Source organism: Punica granatum, chromosome 7 (assembly GCF_007655135.1).
Source record: "Punica granatum isolate Tunisia-2019 chromosome 7, ASM765513v2, whole genome shotgun sequence".
Taxonomy (NCBI): Eukaryota; Viridiplantae; Streptophyta; class Magnoliopsida; order Myrtales; family Lythraceae; genus Punica; species Punica granatum.
In genome coordinates, this window is record NC_045133.1 from 6,297,781 (window position 1) to 6,308,064 (window position 10,284).

General features: G+C 40.9%; 2 protein-coding genes across 2 annotated transcripts; one reads left to right on the forward strand and one right to left on the reverse strand.

Annotated features, from left to right (window-relative positions):
- Positions 1–606: 606 nt before the first annotated feature.
- Positions 607–4,470, forward strand: LOC116212773 (pectin acetylesterase 10-like). Its single transcript, XM_031547460.1, has 12 exons — positions 607–1,069; positions 1,691–1,773; positions 2,232–2,361; positions 2,452–2,525; positions 2,736–2,822; positions 2,917–3,041; positions 3,138–3,198; positions 3,328–3,381; positions 3,502–3,579; positions 3,672–3,777; positions 3,880–4,025; positions 4,112–4,470. Exons 1-12 carry the CDS (start codon positions 865–867, stop codon positions 4,217–4,219), a joined length of 1,257 nt encoding a protein of 418 aa, XP_031403320.1. The 5' UTR covers positions 607–864; the 3' UTR covers positions 4,220–4,470.
- A 3,229-nt stretch (positions 4,471–7,699) lies between these two features.
- LOC116213028 (transcription factor MYB61-like) lies at positions 7,700–9,624 on the reverse strand. The gene is made up of 3 exons (XM_031547832.1): positions 9,093–9,624; positions 8,868–8,997; positions 7,700–8,771 (listed from the first exon to the last, which is right to left on the reverse strand). The coding sequence occupies exons 1-3, from the start codon at positions 9,223–9,225 to the stop codon at positions 7,940–7,942; spliced, it is 1,095 nt and encodes a 364-aa protein (XP_031403692.1). The 5' UTR covers positions 9,226–9,624; the 3' UTR covers positions 7,700–7,939.
- Between the last annotated feature and the right edge of the window lie 660 nt (positions 9,625–10,284).

Consider the following 10,284-nt stretch of genomic DNA (forward strand, 5'->3'; position numbering starts at 1 on the left):
TTGGTTCATGTGAATCGGGTGAGACAGTTTGCGTGCACTCTTTGAGTTCTCCTTTCAATAATCTCGATGTTGGAGATTCAGTTCTCGTGATGCTTTCAATATTCCCGTGGTGCGCCATGACCATCTGGGGAGGGTAAATATGGTTTCGACGATAAGGAGACCCTTAAGCCTAGAAACGAGACCCTTAAGTCGAAGTATATATCCAAATCATTTTAATCCCGCCACAATCACATGTAGCCGGGACACACTGAGGTGTAATACGGACTGGCAGTTAGGTTGATTTAGTTCTAATTAATCGAAAACCACAAAGTACAACGACACACGATAGAATTCGACAAGTCGAATTCGAACGTGTATAAAAATATTTCGTGATCAAGAAAATTCGATATTTGAACATATGACGCCCTAACAAAATTAAGTTCGATTAATAAGCTGAGAATAACTCTAGTATTCCATAAAATTAAAAGTGCCGCGAAGCAGTGAGAGTGGCGCCTGTCCGTATGTAGCCTTTATGACATGGTCTTCCTCCGTTCCCGTGTTGTGTGCAAGATTCGAAGCGTGGCTTCTTCCTGAGGAATACAATTCCTTCTCTATATATATGTATGTATATCTGTTTATATACACTCACACACTCCACTCTCTCTCTGTCTCTCTACTCTCTCTGCCATTAATCTGGGCTCCCTCCTTCCTCTTCACAGATTTCCTCACTTCACCATTAACCTTTCTTGAACCCAACCCCCAGTCTGCGACTCTGCAGATGTCTAGGCACCATTGACATTCAGCTCCTGCTCTGCATTATCAAACTCCCACCTTTCTCCTTGATATACCCACAACCCAGAGAGACAGAGACAGAGAGATTCAAGAATGAGAGTGGAGCTTGCTTTGTGGGTCGTGGCGGTGGTGGTGACCGGCGGGCTCACGCTGAGCTCACCGGTGAGTGGGCATGAGCTCGTGGGTCTCAATGGGACAGAGATGCTCCACATAGATTTCTACAGAGCTTCCTCCCCAGCTGAAGATCCTCTCATGGTGGGCCTCACCCTCATTGAATCCGCTGGTGCAAAGGGAGCCGGTACCAAAAACATGTCTCCCTCACACTCACTGTTGCATTCGTCCAATCTCTTCTTCTTCAATATTTCAAAATATTTGTCATTCTTTTGGTTAACTCTTTGGAAAGTGGGACAAGAAAAGGGAAATTCTTTACTTGCCGGGTTGGTGTAATGTTGTATATATTAAGTTACATTTCGAAATGCCGAATGTTGGTTCTCTTTCGGATGTTCTTTTGCGTAACTTTTGGTCATTATCTCTCATTGTATAATATAAAACGTGCATGTCCTGGTTCTTGTTGCTAGTCCGGTGGAGACGGGGCATGATACGGTCGAGTTACATGTGATTTGTATGTTACGGTAATGTTGTAAAAGTTTCGAATGTTTTGTGATGTTTAGCCGGTGTCCTTTTGCCTCTGTTATGTGGAATGCTTGACATCGAATTGAATTGCCTATGATGCCTGCTACTCTGCAAGGATTTTGGTTGATAAACTATATGAACTTTGTTAGTGTTCAACTTGGATCAATTGGGCAAATCTTGGGTTTGGAGTTCCGGTCTACCTGAATTCGGGCAGCAGTTTAAGCTGTCAAGATTCATTATTTGTCTCGCAACCCTGTCTTGATTTCCCATATCTTATGTTTTTCAGTCTGTCTCGATGGGACACTACCGGGCTATCATGTGCACCGTGGATCTGGATCGGGAGCTAACAGTTGGCTCATTCAATTGGAGGTACTTCTGTCTTAAAACACGCCTCTACGAGCAATTTGTAAATCGTACTTTGGTTTTCATGTTCAGAGTCCTCACGCAGAATTTCTGTTGCTGCTAGACATACGGTTTGTTATCGGCTATTTTGTTATGACATTGGTTTCTTCCTGCTTTGGGCTTATGTGAGATAGAGTTTAAAGACAGGACGAAAGTATGGCTGAATTCCTCACTTATAGTGTGAGGTGATTTCTGTTATAATATATAGTCATATACAATGTTCTATGTATGGAAACTATCTATGCATGAACTAAATACATGATCTGTCCAAGGTAAAGTATAATGACGATTATCTAGAATCTTTGACTACTCTATTAGAGTTACTATTCTTTTTTAGTGGCCATCATCAAGAGATTCTGACATGTTGGGCTGATACTGGACGAAGAAATGTTAGTTATTAAATTTCATTGGGAACATTGCGACAGGGAGGAGGATGGTGCAATAATGTCAGAACGTGTGTTTATCGGAAAACTTCTCGACGCGGGTCTTCCAAGTTCATGGAGAAGGAGATCCCATTCACAGGAATACTTAGTGGCAATGCTCAAGAAAATCCTGGTCTGCATCTCTCTCGTTCTTTCTGAACTCTGTTTAGTCCTTCAGTCTAGTAAGCCAATATCTTACATCTAAAGGGATTCCAAATCACAGATTTTTTCAACTGGAATAGAGTGAAGCTTCGCTACTGTGATGGTGCCTCATTCACGGGTGACAGCCAAGATAAGGTTAGATGGAACACTGAACTGTAGTCAATTTTCAAATTACTGACTACTTGCGCTTGTTGAAAAGAATCTAATATAAGTTTGCCTATTGATGCTTCTGATATGTGATCTCTAATCCCATATTGTTTGGATGCAAAAAGAAATTAATTACTCATTTCCGTTTGACTTCATAAGATTATTCAGATTATTCATTTAACTTATTTCATTATATAGGCTGCGGAGCTAGAATTCAGGGGACAGCGTATTTGGTTTGCTGCAATGGAAGATCTGATGTCGAAGGGAATGCGCAATGCCCAGCAGGTCCCATAATGCATAATAAATTGGGCTAATCTTTTGATAAACAATTTCGATTGTTTCGGGTAAATTCACATCATAAAATTCTTACGGCGTTCAGGCTCTTCTTTCGGGATGCTCTGCCGGGGGTCTGGCATCTGTACTGCACTGCGATGAATTCCGAGGTCTATTTCCTGCAAAAACAAAAGTGAAGTGCTTGAGCGATGGTGGATTGTTCCTCGATGCGTAATTATCAATATGCCATATAACTTCTCCTTTGATATTTTTTACAATGTTATTGGATGAATTGCTTATCAGTTTTTTCTTCACTCGGGTCAACAGGGTTGATGTGTCAGGTGGCCGAACCCTAAGAAATTTCTACGATGGAGTGGTAAACACACAGGTAAAATTGAAGCTTCAAACTTCTTATGAGTTTGCGCCTGAACTATGTATTTTACCATGAATCTCTGATTGTTTTTCCATCAAGAGCAAACTTTTGACGAAAATCTCTCGAATTGTGTGGCATTTACAGGGTGTGGAAGAGAACCTTCCCCGCATATGCACCAATCACCTTGACCCGACATCGGTAACTTTTCCCTAGATTGTTCACATGCCAAATGTGTGGTTAGCTAAACTCGTTGTAGGATGAGCTTGTTTTAAAACTGTTGTTTTTCCTTTTGTTTTCCAACGGCTACGCCTTTTACAGTGCTTCTTCCCACAAAACCTGATCGCGAGCATCAAAACTCCACTGTTTCTTCTCAACGCCGCTTATGATTCCTGGCAGGTAATGGTTCTTGTTCATAGACTGCATATATTTGAGAAAAGTTGCATATCGGTGGTTATCTTTTTCACTTGAGCATTTTTAATATGAATCAGATACAAGCAAGTTTAGCTCCACCAGCAGCCGATCCTGCTGGATATTGGCGAGAATGCACACAAAATCATGCAAAGTGTACTTCAGCGCAGGTCCAGTTTCTGCAAGGTAATGGAGTTCCCTTGAAGGACAATTCTCTTCTCTTCTCTTCTCAAACGCCATAAAGTTGTTCGAAGTAACTGGGTTTTTCCATTTTCATATTGATAACAGCGTTCCGGAATCAAATGCTGAACGTCGTGAGAGACTTTGCTAGGTCTAGCAAAAACGGGCTCTTCATAAATTCATGTTTCGCTCACTGCCAGTCCGAGAGGCAGGACACATGGTTCGCCGATAATTCACCTGTTATCGGGAACAAGGTGCGGTTATCTCCATTGTCCCGCAAAGTAACAAATTTCTTCTGACGAATAAGAACAATTTCCCTGAAATACATACCGTTTTGCAGGCAATTGCGATTGCTGTTGGGGATTGGTATTTCGACCGAGCTGTGGTAAAGGCCATTGACTGCGCCTACCCGTGCGATCACACATGCCACAACCTGATCTTCAAGTGACAACAAAAGCAAATTCGATGTTGTTCCAACATTCTCGATGCTCGGACAACCTCCGATACATCTGCAGAATTCCACCATATAGATATACAGAGACATACAAGGCTGCTGCAAAGGGCAGAGCAGATACCACCCAGATAGCCTCATCCAATTTTCATGCCTTTGTCCCATTTTCTCCCTTTTCTCTTACTAACGCCATTGTAATTCTGAGAACTAAATTAAGTAAAATTAGCCCTTTTCCCCCTCCAGAACTATCAGCTACCTCGGTTTTGTGGTCGAACTATGTCCGAACCACGACCAACTTGCGTCGGGAAAGTCGAACCTAAACTAAGTGCTTCTTCCTAGTTCGGTAGTTCTTTTGCCTATTTTTGACGTGGCATGAATATCGTCAAGTTTGGTTTTCCAGTACAACTCGAACCGGGACCGAATCATGCCAAGACCGATTTTTCGCAGTTCAGTATTTATACGGGCCTAATCCGGTTTAAGGGTTCCCAGCGGGCTGCGATTCACTGTACAGAGCCCACTGAATGGGCCTCACGGGCTTTTCTTTGGGCTTCATAGCTTATCTCTGCATAAAGCCCATAATTGAATTTGCAATAATACATCGCAACAGAGCTATTAACAAAACCGTTTTCGTGCTTTCTGACACTCGGACGGGGATTAGTTTATGTGAATAAGATAGAAATAACTCAGATTTATAAAAAAGAAAAAATGTTCTTTGCGCTTCTACACTTTGAAGAACTTGATCTTACGAAATCTTTTAATTTTCGAACTCGATCCTACAGAAATGCAAGAGTTCTACTGCAGCCTCTCGTGTCTAGAAGAGCATACCATCGGCTATGATCGGACAATCTTCATGCACTGCAATCTTCTCGATTCCCATCGTTGTATATGACACAAGTGGACAAAGATGTTAATTATTGTTAATTAATCTATTATTTAATCAAATTATGTCGTGTTCCAACTCATACACCGCGATAAAACAATGTCTCTAGTCTCTCATTGGCAGATAGAACATTTGTATAGGAAGGGCTGAAGGGTTGAAAACTGTCCCAAATAATTGGGCAGAAATATGGAACGATTTCCTAATCATGCATTACAAGAAATTAATCTATCCGGGGATTGAATATCTTTCTTTCTCATCGAATGGGAAATACATATCGAGCTACGTATCTAGCTCGATCCGAGCACAACTCTGAACTCGTTTGTGATGATACAAGATGAGAGGAAAATCAAACTTAGGTGATGATTGAGATAGGCTGGCTGGTTCGACCCACTTGAGATTTAAATTGACTTGAAGATAGGGTCGTATTATGTTTATAACTCGGAATAATTTTACAGTTAAAACTTGATTGGACTTACTATTTTGAATGTTAGCAGATAAATAACTTAAATCACGTCTTGTCTAACAAAATCAAATTTTTAGAACAAATAGTTGTGATCATTTCAGTTTCATCCTAATCAGCTCCAAGCTCAGAAAATTTTAGTTGAATTTTGATCGAGCAACTATCCATTGCACCCAAAATACCTTATGAATACGACCGAGTAACTTGACTCACTTAAAACCCTAATGTTTGCGCTTTTGTGTGTGTGTGTGTGTGTGTTTGTATTGTTTGCTCTCTTCATAGTTCTTTGTCACACTTGTGATTCTTTTTGTTTTTCAGCCTTTTTTCTTTCAGTTTTCTAAATTCACACGCTTTTCTTAATGGGGACAAGATATTATTTAATTAAAAAATTCGAGAATTTACGCAAAAAGAAATCTCGTAATGCTTCCATTTCATCATGCTACAATTGCTAATGCCCACTTTGTTTGACTCTCTGCACTGTTGTATTCTCATAATGATTGGAGGTCTCTATCGTAATTAATAAAAGAATAACAAAACATTAAAAACCCAATAATTTAGTTCACATGCCTTCAAAACTCATATCAATTAATTAGCTAGAAAATATATTTTGGGCAAAAATAAATATATATGTTTCTTCTCTAATTGATTTTTATACGCCTCCTTAATTCTTAATCATAGGAAGAACTATTCCTTCGGTGCGAGCACATGCACTGATACTGTCCAGGGGACTAAACAATTTTGCTTTGCACAATTGTCCCATAAAATAATATCATTACAATAATATTAACATTAGTTCTAGAAAATTAACTGCACCTAACTTGATAATTCGCCGTATTTATTTTCTTGATATTTTAATTTATATTCAGCACGATTCGATTTTCAATAATTTTGTAGGTTTGACAACAAAGCATTAACTGTTTCCGTCGATAATTCTTAGTTCAAATGAAAAGAAGATCGTGATCAATTGATATTCCTGTGGAGAAAACAACCGAGATATAGAATACGAGAAGAGAAGGCAGTGATGAGCATCAAGAAGAAGCAACATTGCTAAGATTCAACGAAAGATGGAAATTAATTTTGCACGAAATTGCCACTCAAATAAAGGGAAAATAAAATATATAGAATTGTTGGCTGAATTTTACTATTGCCTCAGAAATTTGAACCACACATGGCTTATCTCTTAACTTCTCCTTATAGTGAAGTTCATCATGTGGTATTCAGCAAAGGAAAAAAAAATTTCATCATGTGGTCTAGAGCTGACGGTTTCACTAGGTTTGACAAGAAAAGGGACCGTTAAACCGGAACGACTGAATAATTTTTTTTTTTTCCGTGTAAAACGGGTCGAAACCGTACTACCAAATAAATTTCGCCAAGCAGCATAGTAAAATGTCCTTGGTGAGGGCCCGTCCTTCAAAGGCAATGTTCCAAAGAGGACAATCTCCTAATAAAATGCGCACTGTTTATGCATCAATGTTTAACTTTATATATATGTATTGCATTTCTATGGAAAAGGCATATTGGAAGTTTCTTGCTCCTTTCGGTGTCACTTCCATGGAAAATCCACCAGGAAAAAGCCCCTACAGCTTTTCTGGGAAAAAGACTTGCTATCTCAGTAATTTCTTCGCGTTTCTACCTCTTTTCTGAACCACGTAAAGAAGTCGACACGACCCGAAAAAGACTCTATTCATCTGTACGTCCAAAACTGGTTCAGTGACAATCGCACCTTATACAGTACAATTGTTAATTACTAATAAATTAAGTTGATCATATGAGATTTCTCATCAAAAAAAAGAAGAAGAGATTTTAAGTCGTGTAATGAATATACGCATAATTGCAGAGCGAGGACGACACGTCTTCCGGATTAAAGTGTCTTATCCTTTCGGTTAAAAGGTCATCTGATGACTTAAACATGCCGTTATGCTGTTAAACCTCGCTTTTTCGGGAGGAGGCTTTCATGAAAGCTGCATATAGGTCAATGACAAACCTCATAGGATCCAACAAATACTAAAGTTTCCTCAGAAAACACAAACATAAAACAAAACTTATATATCAAGTGCTGCAGAGGAAGAAGAAGAGGAGGAGGAGGAGGAGGCGGCTTATGTTTGTAAGCCTACAGTGTTCTATGCACAGAGGATGATGATGACCAAGATAGACAAATATCATCTATTTAGATGTGATTATAAGTTTAAATGAAATAATAATAAAAAAGCAGCAAAAAAAGGGAAAAGAAAAAGAAAATGAAATATCTGTGCCAGAAATCATATACAAGGATCGATAAGACAAAGCAGAAAAATAGAAGAGACTATATACCACACACACCTGAAACCAGTTTATTTTTTTTGTTTTTTCGGTTGGGTTGGATGTCTTGTCCTCTGTTTCATGGCCTCTTGTCTTGGAAGAGTGAGGGCTGAAGTTGCATTCTTTGAGAGAAGCCAAAGGGGTTCTGCGGCTCAAAAGCCATGGCCAGGGAAGAAGCCTGTGAAGCCAAGGGGAGCTGGTTCTGGAGCCAGTTCGGGTTCAAATTCAGTATCTCGGTCGTCTCCTGTTTTATCTCGCCTTGCATTGATCTTGATGTCCCGATTCCGCTCTCCATGCCTGCTCCCAGGCCTCCCACCGGGTACGGTGTCCCGAGATACTCGGACCATTTCGGGTCCTCAGTCTCGGCCTCGAACTGCTGCATTTGGTTCAGCTTCCCGCAGTCCGAGAATATCCAAGATAAGGGCATGTTGATGCCCTCGAATGGACTCTCGCCCTGCAAATTCCCGGTTTCCCAATTCCGGGCTGCGCTGAACAGAGAGGACTCTGTGCAGGAACTATCGGAAGGAAATACCTTTGAGGGCTTCACGAGGGGCGGTTTCGGGGTGACTGGGCTTGGCAATGACGGAACTTTTAAGAGGAAGAAGTTTGAGTTGGGAACCATTTCATTTGGCCCGAAGCATAGCTGCTGGAACGATAAGTTCCCGACCAAATCGGAAGTTGAGGATGATGCTGCGGAGGAATTGTCATGGGCTAGGGAATTGGAAGTAGTAGTGGTCATCTTCTCCTGTGGATTCTCTGCTGTCGTTGTCAAGCTCCCAACCTCAGAGAGGGGCTTGTGAGTATTCGGATCGATACCTCTCTGCCTCAGCTTCTTTTTGATGCACGAGTTCCATAAGTTCTTTATCTCGTTGTCGGTCCTCCCCGGTAAATGAGTCGCAATCTGAGACCACCTAACACCCCGGGGGAAAAAATATATATATATTAGCAAGCTTCCATCAGAAGTGACGGAAAACAAAACCTTTTCAGGATGGAATAGTCATTCCTACCGGTTACCAAGAGCCGAATGAAGTTCGATAATGAGGTTCTCTTCTTCCTGTGAGAACGCGCCTCTCTTCAAATCAGGCCTCAAGTAATTAATCCACCTCAACCTGCAACTCTTCCCGCATCTTTGTAGCCCTGGCAAAGGAGAAGAACAAACCGAACATAGCACGAGAGCAATGAGTAACATTCTTGTCAGCATTCATGTATAGAGCTAAGGTTAGCCAGCTTACCTGCAAGTTTCGGGACAGAACTCCAGCATCCGTGCCCATACTTCGTGATGTAGTTGAGGAGCTTCTCGTCTTCTTCGGGAGACCACAGGCCTTTCCTCAACTTCTGCTTGTAGCAGCAGGAGTGCCTTCCCATGTATGTTTGAATTTTCCGCCGATCGAAAGCTTTGTTTGTTGTCTGTGAAGTGATGAAGAGGAAACAGAGGGAAGAGGAGGAGGAGAAGAGAGGCCGTGGAAGATGGGAGTTAGCTTATGAGAAAAGTCAGAAGGAAAGCTGTTGAAGAATGCTTGGATTTATGCTCTCTTGACCTCTCTGGGCTGGTCCGTACTGTATCCATACATACATTTTAACAGTCGATAATAACTGATACGAGATTAGAGATTAACTAATCTGTAATTAAGTCGGTGTACTGTGAAATGAGTGACATTTTCTTTATATGTACATATCAGTCCTCATCGACCAGTCAGACCGACATAAACTCGCATGTGGTCTATATCGGCTTTGTTAGGCCTTACACATTTTGAAGATCAATCTCGATCAGTCACCGTAAGTCGCAACCTCTGGGGGTTGGGTCCAGCAGGTGAGGAGAGAGCAGGAAGCGGCCAGGTGTGTCCATCGGGATGAAACTGAGAAGGGCATTGTACAGCAAGAGGGGGCTACATGTCCAATAATTTGACTTTGCTTATGTTGTCTCATCAAAAGGTCTAAATGAATTTTATCAGGCCAGTGGGGCTGTTCGACAGATATTAATGAATCATTACAGAAAACGGTTTATTGCTAACCTAATAAGCTCAAGAATTACCACCCATAAATAAACCGATAAATTAAATTTACTAGACGTCCCTGTCAACCCAACAGGATTGGCTTAGTGGTCAAACGGTGCGACTCTCTCAGTAAAAACTCGAGTCACTGTGAAATAATTCATTTTAGCTGTCCTGGGCTTGCAGAGTTTTCATGTGAGTCGTGATAATCAGTCAAGGGCAACCCGGACAACCCTCGGTATAAAAGAAAAATGTCGTTTTCAGCGGAACTAAAGCAGATTGGATTTTAGTTAATATTTGCCCTAGATTGCAGAAATCAAACCAGCCAATAGATGGAAATAAGGAAGAATTTCATGTAGGGAAGAAACCATAAGGATTGGTTAGGAAGAACCATTCTTGGTAAATCATAACCTCATAAAACTTTTGATCTGCA